Source organism: Danio rerio, chromosome 25 (genome assembly GCF_049306965.1).
Source record: "Danio rerio strain Tuebingen ecotype United States chromosome 25, GRCz12tu, whole genome shotgun sequence".
NCBI classification, from domain to species: Eukaryota; Metazoa; Chordata; class Actinopteri; order Cypriniformes; family Danionidae; genus Danio; species Danio rerio.
In genome coordinates, this window is record NC_133200.1 from 12,295,001 (window position 1) to 12,320,429 (window position 25,429).

General features: G+C 35.5%; 1 protein-coding gene across 50 annotated transcripts in view; it reads left to right on the top strand.

Moving 5' to 3' along the window:
- agbl1 (AGBL carboxypeptidase 1) overlaps positions 1-25,429 on the top strand; it is a 395,646-nt gene that overhangs the window by 163,253 nt on the left and 206,964 nt on the right. For all 50 annotated transcript variants that reach the window (XR_012400282.1, XR_012400287.1, XR_012400283.1 and 47 more), the window contains 2 exons: positions 15,902-15,939; positions 24,464-24,672. Coding sequence is in view for 43 of the 50 variants with exons in the window: in XM_073942875.1 (XP_073798976.1) it covers positions 15,902-15,939; positions 24,464-24,672 (247 nt within the window). In the remaining 7 variants the exon portion in view is untranslated. The remainder of the gene's footprint in view (positions 1-15,901; positions 15,940-24,463; positions 24,673-25,429) is intronic.

Sequence of the window (25,429 nt, forward strand, 5' to 3'; positions counted from 1 at the left end):
TTATTTAATTATTTGTTTGTTTTTTTGTAAATTTTTTGTTAATTTGTTTATCTATTTATTTTCTAATACAGATGTCAGTGTCTACTGGTTTCTAACATTTCTCAAAATATTTTCTGTGTTCTAATTAATTAATTAAATAATTAAATAGTTAATTATTAATTCAATTAATTAATTAATTTATTTATTCATTCATTAGTTATTCTTTCTTTGGCTTAGTCCCTTTATTTATCAGGGGTTGCCACAGTGGAATGAACCGCAAACTTATCCAGCATGTGTTTAACACAGTGGATACCCTTCAAGCCGCAACCCAGTACTGGGAAACACCTATACACTCATAAATTAACAATAAATAAAATAATAATAATAAACAAATAAACAAATAAACAAACAAATAAATAAATAAATAATGTCTACCAGTTTCCAACATTCTTCAAAATATCTTATGCTGTATTAGCAGTGAAGTGAATCTCAAGCAGGTTTGGAATCACTTGAGGGTGAGTAAATGATTGCAGAAATGAAGCTGCTGTATATCTTTAACACAACAGAAAACAATGCTAATTACATAACCTCTAAATACATAATGCTATAATGATAAAAAATATAGACTTCAAATTTACCCCAAAACTCTAAAACAAAATGCAAAAATCCTGATCGGAGCATATTAGTAGTGCGTTGTGCATTTGTTTGTTGCACTGTGCGTTGCATGACAGATTATCAAACCAAAAATTCTAACGTAGCAGCTAAGGCCTTGTATAATCGGTGTCTTACATTGTACCTAATCAATCAAATCCAGTCTCTGGTAAGTTTGCATGCAGAATACAAACCCGCTTTATCAGAAGAGCTCATTGGAATGTGCAGAACATCCTTGTTTACGGGGGGTTTGTTGACTGTGTGCTGCATTGGTATGCGTGTTCACCGGCCACTGATTGGCAGTTACTAGCCTAACGTGGGTAAACAGTGCTTGAACTGCAGTGACTGGAAGAGCAGTGCATTCTTGGATGAAGTGTGTCGCACTTGTTGAGTGAGTCCTGATGCCGAGCAGAGCATTTCAAGCAGTGCTGCCATTCTCTAGGCAGTGTGTTCACTATGGAGTGTGTAGGGAAGATTAGGAGAAGTGCTGGGAGATCATCAAACATACACTTAAGAAAAGATTTTTGCTGCTTGTTTAAACATCTTATTTGAAATGTGCTGAACTCAGCATCGTTTTACAGTGTTCATCGTAAAAAAAAATACTCTATTTGTGTTCGGACAGCATGAAGGAATTAAGTTAACTTATTAGTTTTTACTAATTGAAGTGGATTAAATATAAAGCAATTATGCTGTCCTACAAAACTCTCAATATGTCACGGTCATGGTTGGGGAAAAAGAAGCGAGGACCCAATTGCAGAGTGAATGAATATTTATTATTAATAAAATAAAATAAAAGGAGATATAAACAGCCCCGAGGGGGAAAACAATTATTAAACAAATAAACAATCAAAACAAACTAGGATGGAAAGGCTGGTGGGGATCAGGACTGGAGCAAGGCAACATACAACAAGACAAGGCAACAATGACGAACTGGCACAGGACATCAAACATGAGGAGATTATAAGCAGAAGTAAATTGACACACAAACAGGTGAACGTGAGAAACTAATAATGGGTCAACAAGGAGGGTGGGACTAGACAATAGACGGTAGAGCACATGACACAAAGAGACAACACAAGCCATGCGCTCACATAAAACAAGACTAGAACACGCAGCCAATGAGAGAACTCATTAACCGCGTGTTCGTATGACAAGACAAACACAACAATGAAGCACACAACAAAAGCACGCGACCACAATGTAAACGCAGAGCCACGTGCTTTGACAACAGACGCAAGACACGAGCACACGATAGATGAAAAAACCTTATGCCTAGTTCAGACTGCGTGATTTTAGCCCCGATTTTGGCTCGCCGACAGGTTTTAAGAAATCGCTGACAAAAGCCTGAAATCACAGGCAAATCTGTGCTCGTGCATGTGAGTGACAATCACACAGTATGAACTATCAAAGACGCGATATGAGAGAATCGCCGATGAGTCGCCGATGCCTGCGAGATATTTGGCATGCTAAATATCTGGAGCTGTCTGCGATTCAAATCATGCCGTGTGAATTGAGTGTTGACTGAAAATAGCATCAGCGATCACCTACAGCCAATGAGAGAGCGGCATTCACTTGCGTGTGCATATACCTTCTGCAGGCCAGCGGGAGGCTGGGGAAGAAGTTAAAAGCGCTCATTTTCGGTTTATTTGGACCAACGAAATGAAGGAAAAACTAGTGGAGGTTGGACAGGACTCAGGAGCACCCGTGTCTGTTTGACGTTTCATACAGGAAGAAATTAGTTTATTATCAATGTTGAGGAGAAATGGCTAATTCCCTTTAAATCCAGGTGAGCAAATATGTACATTTTCTATCCCATTTAAGGCTTCTTTCTCATTATGTACTTAATAACAAAAGATATACTACGTGTTTTTGGCTGTGAGACGTAGTTTGGATGAAGTTGTCGGCGATTCTTCCTATAGTAAAGTCATACAATGTAAAAGTCCCTGTCGCCGATCCATCGTGCAGTGTAAACAAAGCAGCGACGAAACGCTAGCCCAGATAGGCATGCAGTGTGAAAACAGCTATGACACGACTACTATGAAACTCGGCATTACTGTGTGCTCACACATATGCAACGCGCATGCTTCATCTCAGCGCTAACCAAAACCGAAACAAACTAGACGGCGACGCTGGCCTGTGCGGCCACATCAAGCAGGAGCCCGTACTCTCTGCGCACACCCACGACAGCGCATGCGCACACAGAGATACACAATGACAGAAACAGAACAAGACAGAGCTAGTGTCCAGACTAAACAAGAATTTACAAGACCAGAGTATTAGAACCCTGTCACAATAATTGTGTGGTTTCAGCTCATTTTAAGAGAGAACAATGTAATCTAGACAAATAAATAAGTAACAGTGCACTTATAGAATTGATGACTTTCATTCAAGTTGTTGTTATTGCAGAATATCGTCAAATTAATGGGCTTTATTCTACGAAAACTGGATGTACTTTTTCCTAGATAATACATTGCTATTTGTTACAAAAGGTAAAATTTAGACACACAATATTGTTCTGGGCCATAGTAGTTAGTTATTAATTATTTAAATTAAGTGCAAAGCTGACAGAAATGAAAAAGGCAGAATGGAGCATACACTAACCTACATATTATTTAGTCACAAGATGGTGCTAAACAGCAGTGTGACTAATAAGCGTATAATGTGGATGTGCTATATATGTATGAGAATCAAGATGATTCAAAGTACTAGCGATTAGCCTGTGTTGTTAGTTTCTGTCATGTTCACTAGCAATTTGAAGACTGCAGAGATTGCTGGTGACCTATAATTCAGTCATGAACTACAAATCCCTTCATTCCCCTACACATACACCAGGTTTCACTTCCACTTTGATTACACACACAGCTGAATCCTGTCATTAAGGATTGTTTGGACTATTTATACACCCTGCACCCGTTTGTTCTTACTGAGTTGTTTGTTTTTGTATGGTATGTTGTTCATGTGTTGTGTTCCCGTACCTTGCCTTAGTTTCTTGTTTTGTTTATTATTGTTCTTTTGATACCTTGATTTTTGGATTTCCTGTTGTTTTTCTGTTATCTGCACAATAATTTTTTTCATTAATTGCACTTAGAGTCTACCTGTTTGTATCCGTTTTTTTCAACGTAATGTGACAGTTTCAGTGTTTGTTATCTTGGACAAACATATTTTGGAATGTCATGACTGGCCAATCAGAATCAGTATTCCAGAGAGCCGTGTTTTATATTATAATAATATAGAATGCTGTAATATGTGATTGGTTCAGCCCAATCTTACAGTAAAATGTTACGTGTATGCTGGAAAGAGACAACGTTTCATGAATTAATATAATTTAATTTGTATAAAAAATGTTGTATTGCAATTAGACAATATATATTTTTTTTTTTACGGATTGCCATGAGTGTTGGATTGGTAGCATAATATGTTGTACTAATAACAGTCAAAATATTAAAATAGCTAAATTTGAACCATTCCATGTTACATTTGTAAACAAAAAGCAATATGATTACTGTATTTATGGGATGATTCAATTTAGGGAAATAATAATTAAAATTAAATCATGATATGTAGTGATGTTATGCAACACATGAAATTGGGCCATAGCTATGTAGCTAAGTACATAACAGCACTGAATAATATTCTTAATTATTACGCCGAAAGTATAGTTCCTATATCTGCCTAGAAAATGCTAACTTTTAATTTTTTGTTGATCTTACCTACAGAAGTCAAGATTTAAATAGGAAAATTTTCATTAATATCATTAAATTATCATAATTTATTGATAAGATGCTAATGGTCTAATCTGATTCCATGGTTTATGCTAAGCTAAGCTTAACTAAAATTTATTCAACTATTGCAAAACTGAACAGTTCAACTCTTATATACTGACAAAAATGTATTACAGTTTATACCAATTTCAGTCATAATGAACTGTATTTAACTGAAAAAACATCAAAATGTTTGTTTTTATCCGCTATAGTTCAGTGTGATATCATTCATCACAGTTTCCAGGTCCAAACGTGTTCTCAGATGCCAAAAGCGAACCTGAAGGCCCTACACAGCTGCATATTGTGCATACATAGCAGATCAGCTCTAAGTATTGTGTTTAATTTGTCTTTATCTGCATGACAGAGCCTTGCTCCTGGAGTTAAGCTGCCGGAGAAGGTCTTTAGGTTATCGCAGGGACTCTGAGAGCCATTGATTAGCTCTAGTCTTCAGTTGTGAGTTTAAGAGCAGCTCCACAATCAGGCCGGCCACTAATTGGTCTGACCGTCAATTAGACACTGATACTTCATTTAACCTGTTGGCAAAGAAGAGCAAATTAAACAGGAGAATGAAGACTGATAGGCTGTTTTTTCAGAGAGTAAATGATAACCTGGAATACCCCTTTGGTATCAGGAACTACTTTCTTCCGCAATTCATTCACATCGACAGCTGACGTCAGAAAAGCAGAAGCCAACTTCACTTTAGAGCTAGTGTTTGAATGATTCTCTAACATAATGTCTAAAGTGATGAAAAGGCAGGTGATTTTTATGACATTTTAAGATTTTAAGGATGAACGTGACATGAAATGCCATTCGTCTAATGTTACAGAGATATCCCCATACATTATTAAAGTCTACAGTATTTCTCTGTTGCAATCGGAATATCACAATAATTCACCCCTAAAAAAGCAATGCAATAAATACCAGGTTTAGGAAAAACGCTAAACACATTCGAGCATTTTTTCTTTCTTTCTGCCAACACAACAAACATTACTGATGTGTGAGTCCCAGCTAATACACTACAATTAATATGATATAAATAAAGCACTATAGCATACAAAAGAGAGAGATCGACTTGGAATATCACTTACCAGTTGAATAACGATTTGATCAGCTGTTAGCTAGTTAGAAACTACGCTGTTTTAATCTTCTAAGGGCTTATTATGTGGTCCTGTCACCATCTTGTGGATAGAAAATGTCAACCGTCTTCGGTCTACTCAGTATGGCTGGCTAATGACCGCCGACACGATGTCTCTCAGAAGTTCTAAAATAAATTTTGTAATGTAAAAATTTTAAAATAGGCACTATTCTTGTAAATAAACTGCATAGTTGCAATCTAATCAACTATATTCTCGACTAAATAAAAGCCTCAAAAGTACATTATGTTGTCCAACAGCAGTCATTTTTGTCAAATTGTAAAGTGTCCTCTGCTTGTTTCTGTATGTGGGCGGAGTAATACACAAAGGTGAAGGGTAAAGAGGCTGGTTCAGTGCTGTTACTGGCAAAATATTGCACAGCTACATATATATATATGTGTGTGTATGTGTGTGTGTGTGTGTGTGTGTGTGTGTGTGTGTGTGTGTGTGCGCATAGTGTGCATGTGTCTATATAGTCAGTTTTTAATCGTGAAAGGTGCTGTAATTTCAATTGGCAAAAAAGGGAACATATTTGAATTAGATTTCTTTAATAGGGTTATACCTCTACAATTCTAAAATTCTAAAAACTAGGCACTACTCATATAACTGCTTATATTTCTGTTATTATTATTATTATTATTATTATTATTATTTAAATAGTTATACAAATAGCATCTATTAAATTAATTAATAATTAATCTGATTAAATTAAAATAGTATAATAATAACAACAATTAGTAGAATTTTTATTTTATTTTTATTATTATTATTATCATCATCTTATATTTAATTACAATTATTCATGCTTTATTGATTTAAATGCTATTTATACTGCTGTTTACATAATAATAATAATAATAATAATAATAATGATAATATACATTAATAATAATAATAATAATAATAATAATAACAACAACAACAGCGACAACAACAACATCAACAATGATTCTCATTAATAAACATCCTATTAAAATATATATTGAAAAATAAATGTAAAAATTACATTATATAGTTGTGTGAGCAAATCAGCATGAAAAAAAAAATGCTGTTCGGACATTTTTCTGTTCATTATTTTTCAGTATATTTCTGTTTTTTTATTTTATTTTTTACTGCACATGCAGAGTAGTTCTTCTTTTTTTTCTTTTTGATCTGAACTGATCAGTCTGGGAAAGTGCTTTTTTTTTCTTATATTTGTTTTTTGATCCAGTATCCCCCTCGGCAGAACTGCTTCCCCCTCCAAGAAATCATGTAAACTCATAGTATGAATGTTAAAAGCTGTGTCATCCACATATGCATATATATACAGTATACAATCCCACAGCACTTTAGTGTCACTTGAAAGCGCACATATCTCTGTAATACATATATCTGATAAAAGCGATCTCTGAGGCCTCTGAAGAGCTCGAACCTGTTCAAATTCCTCTCCGTTCACTCTCTGATGAATATTACTTTAAAAAAATGCTCCGTGCACAGGCAGAACAGATCAACAGATCTTCCAGATTGTCAAATTTGTCTGCTGGCTTTCTGCTGACAGCCAAATCCCTGCTGAACATCTGTGCACTGATGCTCGCAGTCATACCACTGATACCGCGTGTCATTTCACAGAAGCGACAAGCCGTTTGCTTCGGGAAACAATGCCATTTGTTTGCCACTGAAATTGCAATAGGTTGTTGTTTGCATTGAGGCAAGACACTGCAGGTGAAAAGGGTAAAAAGATTAACTTACTATGTTGTTTTTATCATACCTGTGCAACTGATTTAATAATAAAACATTGTATGAAAAGCTTTTTAAAAATGCTGTTTAAATATGACACTGAAATTTTTAATTATATATGAGTCGCTTATAATTCTGGTTCCATATAATTAAATTTTTCACATATTTAAAAAAGTGTTTTACTGGGGGAATTTTAGGGATTTTTATAATTCCATAACTCTGACAATAGCATGTTCACTTAAATTAAATAATAGTTTTCTAAATTTTTCATTTATAAAATAACAGTGTATTTAACGTACACGAACCACGTTATCTTCCGTCCATTCCATATCTGTTTTAAAATCAAAAAAAAAAGGAAAATTAAGAAAATTGACGATTTTAGTTTTTTCTTTTGCTCACAAAAAATTAAAGATTTTGATTTTGCCTCGATTTTCGTTTTTTAAACGCCCATTTTCCTCTAATTGGCCAACGAAATCTGAGCTTGTGACATGGCCCTCATAATAACAGTCATCTGCGAATCAGCACCCAGGCTTTGAATTATTTTTATTTAATTATATATATATATATATATATATATATATATATATATATATATATATATATATATATATATATATATATATATATATATATAATCTAAGTTTACATATTCTGTCATTTGATCAGTTAGCAGGCTTACATTCATTGCACATGCATAAATTAAATAAAAACATATTAGCACTATTATTACACATTTGCCATTAAAGTAAAATCATAGCTTGCTGCCAAACGTCCTGCAGATGTGCACCTTATTCTGAGCAAAGATAGTCCTTTCTAGAGCAGCACCTGCATGATTGTTTCCGAGCAAGGCCTATATAATAAAAAAATATATATAAAAAATAATAATAATAATATATGCCTATAGTTTGGCGGCAAACTTCTTACTGCTATGCACCTGAAGCTGAGCAAAGATAACCATTTGCGATCAGCACCTGGTTTGCATGATAGTTTCCGAGCTACTGTAGGCCGCCTACTTGTGTATAATGAATTTTGAAGTCGTTTATCCATTTTTTGACCATTTTTTGTGAGCAAATAAAAAACTGCCGTTTTCTTCATTTTTCCTTTTTTTGTTTGAAAACGGATATGGATTGGACGGAAGATACCCTGATTGTTTATGTATAACTTTTGTTCTCTCTGTCATTTATTTGTTTTGCTCTCTCCGTCATTAATTCGATCATTTCAGCCTTTGTTTATTCTGTAATCCAATTATGTTCATTCTGTTGCTTTAATGTTTGCTTTGTCTGTCCTTTCCTCTGTATTGTTGATTGTCATTGCTTTTGTTTTGCCTGTCATTTTAAGGTTTGATTATTTGTTCTGTCTGTGGTACAATTTTAGCACAATTTTACCACAGGTTAAACTACAGTGGTACCATTTTAATTGGTCATTAGTAAGTCATTAAATATAAATGACAGTGTAATAAAGGCACTTGACAGAGTATTAACACTTTTAATGAGCAATTCTAAAGAAAAATTCAGTATTTTCTGTTGAAAAAAGAGAGATCAAAGAAATATTCATAACACAATTATAACTACCTCATGACAATCATGTTTATGACAGATTTATGACAAGTTATGTTTGAATTGTTTTATGTTAAATTCACTTATTGTTTTAACAGAAACTTAATCGATTTGTGTGGAAACCTGCATTTTTTACAGTGTGTCCTTTGTTCTGTATATATTTGTTGTCTTTTGCTTTTGTTTTGTCTCTTGTTGTCTACCGTTTGATCTGTAATATATTGTATAAGTGTTGCAATATCTTTCATTTTTTTTGTCTGTTGTTTTTTGTAAAACTGCAGTTTTTTTATTTATTATTGTTGTTTTTTTCTGTTCTTTTGTAAAACTGTGTCATTCAGTCTGGTATTTCTGTCTATCATTTGATTTATATGTTTATTTTGAATTTCAGTTTTTTATTAACAGTTTGATCTGGCAGTTGTTTTTGTACAACTGTTTTTGTATATTGTTTGTCTTATGTTTGTATATGTCTATTTTTGCTTTTGTATTGCTGTCTGTTGTTCTGTCTGTCGTTGCTGTGTATCGTTTGTTTTGTCCTTTTATTTTGAATGACTTTTATGTAGTTGGTCAATTGTTTTTGTGTATCTATCTGTAATTTTGTCTAATGTTTGTGCATTTTTTGTTACATCTATTGGTTTTATCACTGTCTGTTGGTTCTTTTTATATATAGTAATATCTGACATTTGTGTATTGTTTGTTCTTAATAACCTTTGTTCTTCATCTTTTGTGTTGATTTCATTTGTTTATTTAGTCTAAGGTTGATTTGTTTTAACATTTTGTTCAGCCTGTTAGTCTTACTGTATACATTTTAACTCCTACATTTTTTTTTTTTGGAACTTTAATTTTCATTATACTTAGAAAAAGCACACGCAGTGACACTGTACATTAAGGTGTGTTTATAAGACTTCGTTATAATCATGACATGACACATATCATGAATATGAGTAAGACTATGCTATTTGCTCAGGTATGTCTTTTTAAATGCAAAGATGATTTTGTTTGAGAGGTTTTTGACAACTAAATACATCACAACTTGTGTTTTTCTTAGTCTTGACAATACCAAGACAACATAACTTGTCATAAATCTGTCTTAAACATAAATGTCATGAGGCCATTATAACTGAGTTATGAATTTTAAAACGGCATTATTATTACTTTTCTTGACCTCAATAATAACAAAAATAAATATTGAAATAATATTCATGACACAATTATAATGGCCTCATGACAATCATGTTTATGAAAGATTTATGACAAGATATGTATTTGTTTATATCAAGTTGGCAAAGACATCTTAAACATTGTCATTTAAAACTTAACTGATCAAATGGCTCTTACGACAGCTTTTATATGCATAAAATCTCCTTCATATCCACGATATGTGTCAAATCATGCTTACAAAGGTGTCATGATAGTCTTATGAACACCCCCTTTTAAGTAAAGCATTACCAAACACACATTATAACAATCCAAAAAGCCTCAAATCGACAAGTGCATGAAAAGCCAACCATTTTTACCCGCAGTGTCTCGCATTAATATCTGCAGCATCTCGCATTAATATCTGCAGCGTGACTCAAAGACTTATACGGTAGGATTTCTTAATTGAGCTCCTACAGTCTGCAAAGAGAGGAACGCTTCTGATGATCTGGAGAACAGATTTGCGTCAGTGAGTTTGTGTCTGCTCCACCGCTGGGCTGTTTGTGTTCTCTTGCGGTCGGTGAGCAGAGAGTGACATATTGTCTCTGTGATGGAGACTTAACAATGTTGCACTCTGCAGGGGTCCGACTGCATACTGCTGTACATCCGTGTTGTGATATTAGCAGAGATACACAAAGAGACAACAAATAAGATGAACTCTTGCCTAACGAGAGATGTGTCTTTTTTTTCTTTCACATTTGTTCTGTTTGACATCTGTTGTGTATTTTTTATTCTAATGTTGTGCCTGTTGTCCATTCTACATTTTGTTTTATAAACTGTAAAGAATGTTGGGTTCCACACTATCAATCTGTGTTGGGCCAACATGAAAGAATTAAGTTAGCTTATTAGTTTTCTTTTTTTTCTTCTTCTTCTTTTTTTTTTTTTTTTACAAATTGAAGTGGATTGAATATAAAACAATTAAGTTGTCCCCAAAAAACTCTCAAAAATAGTTTCAGCTCATTTTAAATAAGTAGTTTGAACAAACAGCAAACTAAACTTTTTGAGTGCATCTATCTGTCATTCTGTCTATTGTTTGTTTATTTTTGGTTAGGTCTTTTGTTTGTTTTATCACTTTCAGTTGGTTCTTTCTATATACAGTAGCTATCTGACATATTGTCTGTTGTAAAACACGTAGGGTGACAATTTACTTTAAGGTGTGTTTTAAGTGGTGTTAATGAAACCAGCAGGGGGCGCCCAACCTGTGGATTGTGTGGGTCCTAATGCCCCAGTAAAGTAAGGGAGATTGTATACTGCTCAGTGACCGCCGTCTTTCGGATGAGACGTTAAACCGAGGTCCTGAATCTCTTTGATCGTTAAAAATCCCAAAGAGTAGGGGTTTAACTCTGGCATCCTGGCCAAATCTGCCCACTGGCCTCTGTCTATCATGGCCTCCTAACAATCCCCATACCTTAATTGGCTTCATCCTCTCCACCAATCAGCTGGTGTGTGGTGTGTGGTCTGGCGCAATATGGCTGCCGTCGCGTCATTCAGGTGGATGCTGGACACTTGTGGTGGGTTAGGAGATTCCCCCAATGTGTAACGCACTTTGAGTGTCTAGAAAAACGCTATAAATGTAAGGAATAATTATTATTATTATTATTATTGTTATTATTGTTATTATTATTATTACAACCACCATGACACCTTTATAATCATGGCAATCATGAACTCCCAGAGTTAATCAAGATTTTCTGTATTCATCTCCAATGTCGTCTCCATCATCTTGCCCAAGATATGCTCAATAATGTTTATGTCTAGTGACTGGGCTGGCCAATCCTGGAGCACCTTGATCTTCTTTGCTTTCAGGAACTTTGATATTTAGGCTTAAGAATTTGCCCTCTCCTGTGGTTTCTAATGCACTGGGCTGCACAGTAAAATGTAACTTTTTGAGTGTATATTTTGTTGTGGCGGAGCAGTGGCGCAGTAGGTAGTGCTGTTGCCTCACAGCAAGAAGGTCGCTGGTTTGATTCTCGGCTCAGTTGGCGTTTCTGTGTGGAGTTTGCTTGTTCTACCTGCGTTCGCGTGGGTTTCCCCCGGGTGCTCTGGTTTCCCCCACAGTCCAAAGACATGCGGTACAGGTGAATTGGGTTAATAGAGATGAGTTATTAAAACTATTATGTTTAGAAATGTGTTGCAAAAAATCTTCTCTCCATTAAACAGAAATTGGGGAATAAAATAAATAGGGGGGCTAATAATTTAGGGAGGCTAATTATTCTGACTTCAAATTTAGATATTTGGTGGCAGTTCACCAGAAAGTGATTTTGTTCTCTAACTCACTGGATGAAAACTGCTTTATTCGCAATGGTTTTATGTGATATCGCAGATTTGCGCATACTGTAAATCTCTTTGCACAGAAACAAAGCGAATGCCATCAACGTTCTGTCTGCTTTCATCTGTCTGTCAAACAAGGACTTATGAAGTCAACATTCCAAGCTTGTCTTCACTTTCAGCTTTCACACATTCAAATTTCATGCACGCCTCAATTCATATTCACAAATTCAGTCCGAATGAGATCAGAATTGGCCAAATCAAAGCATTTCCCGCTTTTCCTTGGGATTTGCATGTTCCGGTGAATGAAGAGACTGTTCTAGTCTGCGAATACATGACACACTGCAAAGAATAGCACAGCTGAGTGACAAGGGCAGCATTAAACGGCAAATACCCCATGTAGATAATAGACCCAGTGCTGTTGTTCACGGCGCATGTGTTTTGAACAGATGTGGTGTCGACATTGATCTGCTTTGTATCTCGTCTCGATCCCAGCAGCGACAATAACGTGGTCCATCGCCACAGTGTGACCCCTATCAAAGACTCGCAGAGATGATTCCAATTGTGATTTGATGAGAGTCGAAATTGGCTTGATAATGTTGTTTGCGCGGATGGCACAAAGGAGCCTGATGTGCTGCACACACAAAGGACTGAGATATACAGCGTTTCCCATTGAAGGAAAGGGAGCTAAGAACCCGAGGTGCACAATGAAATGATTAATGAGGTGAAATGAGAGGTATGTTAGGGTAGTATTTCTTCCATGGTGATAAAATGTGATTCGCACAAGGAGAACACCGTTTTGTCTTGAAAAATAATAAGAATATATATATATATATATATATATATATATATATATATATATATATATATATATATATATATATATATATATATATATATATATATATATATATATACAGCCTCCTCACCCTTGTGTATTACTCCGCCCACATAGAGTGACGGCAGATCAATAAACTCACTAAAGTTTTACAAATATTGTAGCTGTTGGACAACATAATGTACTTTTGAGGCTTTTTAAATAGAGAATGTAGTTGTTTAGATTGCAACTATATGTAGTTTATTTACAAGGATAATGCCTATTTTAAATGTTTATAATTATGGAGATACTGCCTGTTAGCATCCATCAGCATGTCATACTGAGCAGACCAAAGACGGTTGACTTTGTCCATCCACAAGATGGCGACAGAGACTGCATAATAAGCCCTTAGAGAAGAAAAGGTTGTTGTATTTTCTAACTACAGCTGATCAAAACATTATAAAATTGGTGAGTGACATTCTAAGTCGATCTCTTTCTTTCGTATGTTGTAGTGCTACATTTAAATCATAGTAGTTGTAGTGTATTGAGTATGAGATGGAACTCGCATATCAGAAATGTATGCATTTTGTGTTGACCACTCTATATAACCCAGAGTCCCTTTTTGGTTGGCTATCTGTTTGTTTCTAATGCATCTCCTGTTTTTGTTACTGCAGAATAGTTCAGGAAAACAAAAAAGAAGAAATGCCTGCATATGTTTAGCGCTTTTCCTTATCTCAAACATAAGAGAAATCTGGTAGGGTTTGCGTTGCTTTGACTTTTTGGGGTTAATTATTGTGATCTCCCGATTGCAACAGAGACATAGTGGGAAATTTCTCCAGACTGATGGCATTTTATGCCAGTCAACCTTATAATCTTAAAATGTGAGCAATGTGTGTTTTGTCATCACTTTAGACATTTGTGACGTTTGTGAAGTAGCAACGGTTTCTGCTGTTCTTACATCAGCTGCAGATGTGAATGAATGGCAGAAGAAAGTAGTTCCTCTTACAAAAGGATTTTTAGACTCTGTGTTTGAAATTTTTTTATACACACAATTATGCTGTCAAACTGTTGTATACACACAATATCACACTTGTAGCAGTGCGGTACGGCTGTACCCATATCGTCACTGGTGGGACATTAAGGCACTCGGCCTGTGGCCTTGTGCCAGCACATGCCTCCCACCAGTACCGATATACAGCCATATCACACTGCTACTCATGTTTATATATATATATATATATATATATATATATATATATATATATATATATACACAACAGTTCTGTCTGGATCTCGAATCTGAATGGCTGATAGCCGTGATGTATTTAAGTAATATCAGCATCCGTACAGCCTCTTTACCCTTTGTGTAGTACTTCGCCCACATACAACCAGCAACAAGCAGACACTACAGTTTGACAAATATTATTGCTGTTACACATAAAAATATACTTTTGAGGCTTTTTTAGTCGAGAATGTAGTTGTTTGGATTGCAACTATGCAGTTTATTTGCAAGAATAGTGCCTATCTTAAAATATTTACAATTTATGAGAGCTCGTCGGCGGCCATAGACGGTTGACGTTGTTTATCCACAAGATGGTGCCAGAACCGCATAATAAGCCTTTGCTCGGTGTGTTCTCTTGAGCGGGAATAAAAAGCTGAAAAACGGAAGCCTCATGGTTTTTAAGGTGAACCGGATAGAGTCAATAAGAAGCTGCGAATAAGAAGCTGGATTTAGCCTTGTCCCTCCTTATCGCAAACACAACAGCAGTCTTGTGAGAAATCTCTGTAGACGGATGGCATTTCATGTCACGTTCAGCCTTATAATCTTAAAATGTGAGCAAAATTTACTGTTTTGTCATCACCTTAAGGGGGTCAAACACCAGAAGCGCCGCTTCACATTACACTATAGAGAATCATTCAAATACTAGCTCTAAAGTGACGTTGGTGAATTAATAACGGCTTCTGCTGTTCTGACGTCAGCTGCAGATGTGAATAAATGGTGGAAGAAAGTAGTTCCTAATACAAAAGGGTTTTACATTCTCTGTGTTTGATTTTCTTTTTTATGTACTAAATTGTTTCGTCGAACTGTTGTATAAATGCAATATCACACTGCTACGAGTGTGATATTGCTCATATATATATATATATATATATATATATATATATATATATATATATATATATATATAATTGTTTAAAAGAAAACATTTTTAAATGTAAAAAAGGAAAAGTGGTTTTGATTGCAATGTCTAAAACAAGGAGAGAAAATATCATAAGGTTGGAAATGTATTTTCTTTTGAGAAAACACATTTTGAGAAATATGCTTGGTGTATTATTAATTAAAAAATATTTTATTGAGCCTCACAGTTAAAAAATATATTTAGCATATATTTCAAATATATATTGTCCAGAAAATATATTATTTTCTTTACCAAAGATCTCCATTTAAGAAGCTCATCATATCTTACTCTCTCCCCATTTTTCAAGACATTGGATTGTATCAAGCGACAGGCCGGTGGCGATATTTATTGGCTGACTGTTGCAAAGCCATTCATAATTATACTACATTTCCCCCCATGTGTATTGAAGAATATGCAGACTGTGCTGAATCAGCAGCCCTGTCGCCGCAAAATAAATGCTCATGATCACAATGACAGGAATCTTTTTTTCCCTCTCTCTCCACCAATGCTAAATGCATCTGGAAACGTGCCTGCTGTACTTAGCTTTATGTGTGTTTGGAGAGAAGGGTGCGTGCATGACGCAACTGCAGAAATAAAATGCCTCATATACATTTTTTTTATGTCAGATGTGTTTTCTGTTGTTTCATAGGGCAGCTGCTGACGCCTTCACTGCAATGTTATGCTCAAGTGAGTTTTTTTGTTGCTTTAAATTTTGTGAAAATGAAGCATGATCATCATATCTGTCTGTCTGTATGATTAGTGGGATTTCACCAAGTAGGACATGATCCAGGATATCTGTGTTGATCCTGGAACAACATTCCAGTCAACCAATCAGAATTATGGGACAAATTTACAGTTTATATTGGGTTTAGGCTATGTACTTCTAAATGATTTTTATCCAATAATTTCTCCCCTCTTATTTTGGGAATAATTTACAGTTATGGTTGGGTTTTGGAGTAGGGATTGGGTATGGATTACATAACAAAAATGACATTCCAGGATCAACATAGATGTTAATCCAGAATCACATCCTACTTGGTAAAATCACATCCGTCCTGTCTATATATCCTGTATGTTAATATTTATTTATTTATTTATTTATTTATTTATTCATTCATTTTGATTTGTTTGTTTGTTTATTTATTTTCAGTTTCTCTGGATTTATTGGATATATCCTATATGTTAACATTTATTTATTTAAAAATTTGTTAATTCATTATTTTATTTATTCATTCATTCATTCTTCTGTTTATTTAATTATTTATTAATTAATTCATTTACTTATTTATTTTCGTTCTTTTATTAATTTATTTATTTTCCTACTTACTCATTTATTTATTTATTTATTTATTCATTAATTATTTTATTTATTTATTACATCATTTATTTTTAAAATTTATTTATTCATAAATTATTGTATTTTATTTTTTTTTATTCATTCTTCTGTTTATTTATTTAATTATTTCTTTATCTATTCATTCTTTATTCGTTCTCATATATATATATATATATATATATATATATATATATATATATATATATATATATATATATATATATATATATATATATATTCATTTATATATTCATTTATATATTCATTTATTCTCAGCTTCTCTGGGTTTTGGGTTTAAGTAAATCTTTAGTTGACCCTTTTGTTTTGTAATTTTCTGAAATTTGACATAATAAATTACTTGTCTCATTTAAAACCATAAATCTTTGTTCATAAATCCAGATAATTTATAAGTGGTCTCTTGTTTTATGAAATTACTTATAATTTAATTAGAAATTTAATATTAATTTATAGAAAAAGTTCAATGTGGTGATTTTATTGGCCCATGAACATTTCCTGCATGTTGTCAAACTATTCTAGTAACTGTAACAGGAGCCAATTCAATCATATCTCAATGTTAAAACAGCTGTCATAACATTGTTTATTTTTTTAGGATTCTTGGGAGCTATGGAAATTAAAAGTGTAAAACAGGAAAAACGTCAGGACCATTGTTATTGTTTGCATCCCTCAAAATGGTCTAAAACAAGTCATAATTTTATATTCTATTTAAAAAACACTGACAGTATAATTAATAATTAGTTAAATTAATATCTAGTTTCCCCCTCAAAAATCTGTCTCTAGCAGTCTGTTAACACTTTGTTGTCATTGTAAAACAAGCACCCTCTCCATCATAAATCACGCACTCAACCCAACACAAAGCAAAGTCAAGTTCTTTTTGTCTGTAAAAACCAACAAAGGAAGTGCAGAAAACATGCAGTCATTTATCCTTCTAAACACATATGCTCCAAGCACACACTTACAGCAGTTCCTCCATCGTCCTCCAGGGGTCACTGTGACTCTGTGAGTGTCATCCTGCGCTTTGCCTTTGAAAATACAGCACCTGTTGAAGCTCTGCAGTCAGCGAGACTCTGAATAACGTAATGCTCTGTGGGGCTTTTAGGAGCCTCCTCTAAAAGAAACACGTCTGGCCAGTGATGCCGCAATTAATTCTCCTCCATCGGGCAAAGCTAAGTTGTCTGCGCCTTTTGTCTGTGCGCCGCTTATTTCTCCGGAGGACGTGGCGAGCACTTGATAATCATCTAACGTGGCCATATTTCCTCCAGCAGGCTTTACAGAAGTATTGTCATGTTTTTCTGTGCATCAGATCAGGAATATGTAACAGACCGAGAATCTCCCGAGTCGAGGCATTTCCATATTCCACTGTATTCACACACAGACCTCGCTTTAAACTTCTGGAAAACCTCAGGCTACATTAAGAGCACCAAGAAATTCTTCTAGAAGTCCAAGCCTGATAGAAAGCATCACATGCATTAATATTTTAGATTGCTGTATTTGTGCAAGTCATAGAGCTGCAGTGTTCTTAAGTTCATGACTCTCATACTGGGAGTTCGGGAGAGATGCAAAGCCAAGAAAGTAGGTTCACAACACACACCTCTCAGCTTTCAGTTCTAAAATATGATTCCCAAGGCTGCGGAACGACCCGGAACGACACGAATGGGTTGTTCTTTTCCCCTTATTTCCTTTTGTAATTCCATCAGTGAGTGTTTTGCGCTCGTGGTGGAAGTAAATACCGATGACCTTCATTTCGCAAACGCTCCCACCACTCTCCGCCACGGCCTCCATTAGTTGCACTGAGCGCACAGCGCGATTGGCTGCTTTCCAACCCCTTCATCAGAGGCAAGGAGACTTTGGGTTTAGAGTCCAGCGAACTCCCTCATACGGAACCCCCTGCCCTTCTCGGAGCGTCTTCGGTGAGAGAGATTTATGGGCCAAACCGGTTGAATTCAGAGCTTGGAGGATTTCTCTTAAAACAAAGAAAGTGGAAATTCTTTTGACAGTTTAGTGGGGCAGGCTTTCACACATTGATTTAGTGATGTTAGTTCAGCGCCGCAAGGAGATCAGTGAATCTGAAACAAAACTGAGAGATGGAAAGAGACTGTAGACAGACAGACACCGGATGGGTGGATTGTTGGATGGATGTGTGGAGAGACGGAGAGAGAGATAGAAAAACACTGGATGGATGGATGGATGGATGGATGGACACCATGAATAGAGGTAGAGATATGGATCAGCGTCAAAAGGAAGAGATAGATAGGCAGATGGAGAAATAGAGCGATGGATGGATGGATGGATGGATGGACACCATGAATAGAGGTAGAGATAGGGGCCAGCGTCAAAAGGAAGAGATAGATAGGTAGATGGAGAAATAGAGCTATGGGTGGATGATGGATGGATGGATGGATGAATGGATGGATGGATGGAAGAATAGATGGACACCCAGGATAAATATGGAGATATTGATCTGCGTCAAAAGGAAGAGATAGATAGGTAGATGGAGCAATAGAGCGATGGATGGATGGATGGATGGATGGACACCATGAAAAGAGGTAGAGATATGGGCCAGTGTCAAAAGGAAGAGATAGATAGGTAGATGGAGAAATAGAGCTATGGGTGGATGATGGATGGATGGATGGATGAATGGTCGGATGGATGGATAGAGAGATTGATAGGTGTAGAAATGAAGAGTTAGATAGGCAGTTGGAGAAATAGAACTATTGAAGGATGGATGGATGGACAGACAGATATAGACAGACACTGGATGGATGGATGGTCAGACGGCCGGACGGACAGACAGATAGATAGACAGACACATGGATGGTCAGACACAAAGATAGACAGACACTGGATAGATGGATGGATCGATGGTTGGACTGACAGAGAGATAGACAGACACTGGATGGATGGATGTATGGACTGACAGAGGGATGGATGGATGGATTGCTAGAGGGACGGATGGATCTATAGACACCATGGATATACAGATAGAAAGATGGATAGGTGTAGAAATGAAGAGATAGATTGGTGGATGGAAAAATAGAAAAATTGATGGATGCATGGATGGATGGACAGACAGAGGGATAGAAAGACCCTCGATGAATGAGCAGACAGAGAGATAGACAGACACTGGATGGAAGGATGAATGAATGGATTGATGGTCACTGTACATACAGTAGATAGATACAGTATAATGATAGGTAGATCCACAGATAAAGCGATAGACACTGAAGGTGGATGGATATGTAGATAGTCCAAAGGGCTAGACATATATAGATAGATAGATGTGATAAATGAATGGATAGAACAATGGATGGATACATGAATACATTCTTTCATTCATTCATTCATTTTTTTTTGGCTTAGTCTCTTGCTAATCCGGTGTCGCCACAGCGGAATGAACCGCCAACTTATCCAGCACGTTTTACGCAGCGGGTGCCCTTCCAGCCGCAACCCATCACTGGAAAATGTCCACACACATACACTATGGACAATTTAGCATACCCAATTCACCTATATCACATGTCTTTGGACTTGTGGGGGAAACCGCAGCACTCAGAGGAAACCCACACGAACACGAGAAGAGCATGCAAACTCCACCCAGAAACACCAACTGACCCAGCCGAGGCCCAACCTTCTTGCTGTGAGGCGATTTTGCTACCCACTGTGTCACCGCGTCGCCCCATAAATAGAAATACAGATATAAAACACAACAGACAGGGACAGATTCCAACAATGCAACTAAAAATTATCTAGAATTGAAATGACGTGCTGTGAATGAATCACTTTCCGTTTAGAATGAAACCAAATGTCCATTTAATTAGAACTGCTTCCTGTGCAGCTGTTTTCAGCGTTTGTGAAGTCCCAGAGGTGGACTTGTAGAAAATATTTGCAGAAGTCGCTGCTCCAAAAAAAACAAAAAAAAAAAACAGGCCTATTTAATTTGTACGCATGAACAACAATATCCACTTTACCAATCGCATTCTAAAGAGCTGTTTGTCTCCCAGTAATGCTATTAGAGAATTTCCGAAACCACAAAGCAGATCAACATAAAGTAGTTGGTCCCAAATGGGCTCAAGGTTCGGTGCAGTGCTACAAGTCAAACACTTAGTTCATTTCAACAGTTTATTTATGGTTTATCTGCTGACAGTTTTCACCATTGACTGCGTTTTTGTGTAGTCCTAATATACAGCCAAGCTTTTAATTGTATTTTTTTTATGCCATGCAATTATCATTGTGCATTGTTTTTCTTCATAAAAGATGAAGGACAAACTCATATTTCATAACGGCAACGTGCATTCGACAGCCTCAACAAAGATATATGATGCATGTTACACAGCGACATTATTGATACCAGCTACATTGCGTGTGACCTCGTAATTGTGTCGCACGTAATTGAGTCATCATTGGCCTAATGTTTAATACGACAAGACCCTTGCTAGTTGCTCACTATATTCTTCGGAGGACCAAAGGACAATAACCGATCTTTACCTCAGGCTCCAGACCTGTCAGTGGCTTAAAGAACGGAAATTAAGTCCTCGCCCAGAGTGTCTCTTTCTCCGCCATCTTGTTTTTGATCTCATTTAACCTTTTGTGCCACACTGAGAAATCTTTTCGCTCTGACAGGCAGAGTCACATGCTTTTTCTTTTTTGTTCCCTCTCCATCATCCCAGTGTTATTGTGTTCTGTTGATATGGCTCTTTAGTGCCCGAATGATGTATGTTCTTATTACATTTTATTAATAAACAGCACAGCAGAGCGTGACATGAGGGAAAAAGCCAGCGAAAAAGAGAGGTCAATTTGAATATGAATGATACACACAGATGTGTCCCATAAATATTAGCCTGTTTCTAACATGCTAACTAGCAAAAAGCCTCTTTCTGCTCATGAAAACCCTAATCTGGCATGTGTTTAAATGGACATTCTTTGTTAAATGGACGGCAGATTTTCATTCATTTTCCTTCGACTTAGTCTCTTGTTTATCCTGGGTCACCACAGCGGAATGAATCACCAACTTTTCTGGCATGTTTTACACAGCGGATTTCCTTCCAGCCGCAACCTAGTACTGGGAAACACCCATACACTCTCACATTCACACACACACACTGTCCAGTTTAGTTAATCCAAACCCCTATAGCTCATGTCTGTAGACCAGGGGTGCTCAATCCTGTTCCTGGAGATCTACCTTGCTGCAGATTTCAGTTGCTACCCATATCAAACACACCTGCCTGTAATTATCAAGTGGAGTTCAAGTCCTAATTAATTGGTTCAGGTGTGTTTTATATGGGTAGCAACTGAAATCTGCAGGAAGGTAGATCTCCAGGAACAGGATTGAGCACCCCTGCTTTAGACTATGAGGGAAACCGGAGCACCCGGGGGAAACCCATGCCAACGCTAATCAAGTTTTGTACACAAGACCCAGAGTAATCTTAATGTCAATGTGCAGTGTTTTCATTTATACTTTTATCCTTTCGACTAGTGAATAAAACTAAAGAAATACATGCATAAAACAGTAATAAAACAGTTAAAAATACAATATTAAAACATTCTTGTAAAGAGGTTAACTGTCAGATCACTGTGGCAAAGGCTAAATCAAAGATCTTCCAAGCTTTACCAGAACTGACTCCATAAAGGCAAAGTTTTGCATACATATGTAATAGTAAGTAGATTAATAATGCTAGATCACATCATCCATGCCAGATAAATAAAATCCAGCCCCGGACGCCAGATCTTGTCAGGAAAAGTCAGTTTATCCAGGGATCCAGGGAAGTCAGCAGAGTTTCCAATACCCAAACTTGTTAACCAGTATTCAACTGAATTAACAATCTCCCATCAATATAGTAGTTGACCGAGAAAGCCAGAGAGGAGCAGAAGCAGGAGATGAAGTCATGATGATAAACAAAAAGCAGTTTATTGAAAAATCTTAGATGTGTATGATTGAATGCTCAGACTTTGTCTGACCAGAAAAAGTCCAACATGTTATAATACCACAAGCAACAGCAATTGAAAATTACTGCTTCACAACATTGTACAGTGACAATACAGACTCTAAAATGGATACATTCGCTTATCTATTACTCATCAAAACAAGTATCACTTGAATCCACAGCCATAAGATTACAATAATATGGAAAAATTGAAATATTAGCTAGGCAATAATTATAGTAATAATAATAATAATAATAATAAATATATAAAAAACTTAATAAAATGACTAATAATAATCAATAATAATCAAATAATAAAAAAATGATATATTGATAATTATTTAAATGACTAATGATCATATTCATTCATTCATTTTCTTTTCAGCTTAGTCCCTTTATTCAATTTTAGATTACAAAGGCAAGTTATATTTTTACTTAATGACATGCACAGATGAATTGTTAAACACAAAACACTAGGGATGTAATGGTATCAGCATTTCACGGTACGATAATACCTCGGTATGAATGGCACGGTACGGTATTTATTGAATAATTTACAGGAAAACAAAACTAATGAAAAGACTCGAAAAAAGTGCCAAAAGTGTTTATTTACCTTAGCACTGAGCATATCAATGACATACAAATTAGCCTTCTATCTGTAAGTTTCGAAACAGGAACTTAAATTTTTAAATTTTAATAACAAAAACTATTAAACCATATAAAAAAAAAAGTTTCAATTTAGTATTGTTGAAAACTCATCACATTCACCATTTAATCACTCACTTACAGAGATGGATTTTTTAAGGAAAATTATCATATAATTATAATCTGGTAAAAGCTGGGATCTCTGGGCATGTCCCCTGCAAAAGAAAAAAAAAAACTCTCATTTAGGACTGAGGTTTCTGGGACAGAGAGATATGATTTAGCCAAGGTTGACAGCAGTGGGTAACGTTGTGCATTGTCTTTCCACCACTTGAGAGGACAAGCCATGAGTGAGATAGAGGTCTCTTTGTGGTACAAGTCAATGTCTGCATCAATCTAACAAGTAATAATAATAATAATAATCTGTGTTCTGCAGTCCCCATGAGTGTTTTTAGTCTTATTCCCTGACTTATATTTCACCACAGCCTGGCAGTGCCTGCATACTGTTTTTTTTCTTTGTCTGTCACCTTTTCTCCTTTTTCGTATCTTTTTAGAAAGAAACCGAAATGCTTCCACACATCCAATTTTAAAACCCGCTTTAGGTTCGATCATTTTCAGCTCTTTTTCTTCCACGCTACTAGCAACACACTCCATTTCCGCATTAATGGATCTGTAGTGACAACAGACCGCAAAGGATGATGGCCACGCCTAGGCTGATGGCAATTCCCGCTACCTCCCGTTCGCTTCATCCGCCTAAGCAAACTTTTCTCAGAAATATAGTTTTAATGAGTCATGCGCCTACGGTAATATTGAAGAAAATTACTATTGCGTTAGGACGGTATTTACAATATTGTTACATCCATTCAAAACACACATTACTAACTAACAATGTGAGCTAATCAAATTAATATGTTTAGTTTTAATTTATTGTGTGCTTTAAAGAAAACCAGGCTTCTAATTAAAAAAAAACAAAAAAAAAACTGAATGTACTTTTTGTGCCTAAAATGTAGTTTGTCGCATTACATTGATTGGATGAATGGACATACTGTAATTTTGCCATACTTTTTTTGATCGACATTTTGAAGATATTGCAAAAGTCTACAATGGAAAACAGGTCAATGATAAAGAAAAACGAATATTTTTTTGCAACGAAAATTTATTTTTAGTCACATAACACTGATTAACATAAACTGCATAAATTTGTTAATGTTTTTATTCACATTTTGAAAATAAATAGAATTTTGCATACATTTCTAACGTCAACCAGGCTAATAACACTGTCATCCTTCTCCAGAGATGAACTGTCGGACCGCTGTGGCGAAAGGCTACATCGCAGATCTTCTGAAGCTGTACGAAGACTGGCACAACAATGACACCAACCTCAAGAACGTTCCTATCCGTAGAGCCCTACTTTATTGCCTTCACCTTGCCGCCAGCTCATCTGTGGGCAGAGACGCTATAGTGGCTGTAGATGGCATAAGTCTTCTCTTCCAAACCACTCAGGTGATAATTCAGCATCTCGTACCATGATGTTTTTGGGACTTTGTATCTACCTTTAATTGTCCCCTTTCCTAATGCTTTAATCATTTCCCTTTGAAACACACTGTGATTTTTATCGGCATTTGCCAAGTAAACCTCCCCTGTCATTACCAGTTGGTCTAAATGTATGGACAAAAATAAGAGGAGGGGTGGGGGGGTAACAGCAAAGTTAATAATATAGGTAAGTAAATATATAAATAAATGAATAAACAACAGCACAAAAAAAATAATATAAATAAATAACAGATAAATGAGTGAACAGAAAAAAATAAGTGGGTCAAAAAATAACAAAGTAAATGAATTGAGTTAATAAACAAACAAACTACCAATAAATACATGAATAATTGAATGACTGAATAAATGAATGAATGAATAAATAAATTGATTAATTAATTAATTAAAACAGATGAATGAGTGAACAGACTAAATTCGGGGGGGGGGGGGGGGCAGCAATGTAAATGAAATAATTAAATAAATGAATAAGTAAATAAAAAATTTAAAAAAATATACAAAATAAATAAGTAAATAAAAAAACAACAGATGAATGAGTGAACAGACAAAAGTAATTGGGGAAAAACAGCAAAGTAAATAAAATAGGTAAATAAACAAGTTAATAAATAAAAAAATTACAAATTAATTAATATGTAAATAAATAAACAAACAAATAAACAAATAAATAAATAAATAAATAAATAAATAAATAAATAAATAAATAAATAAA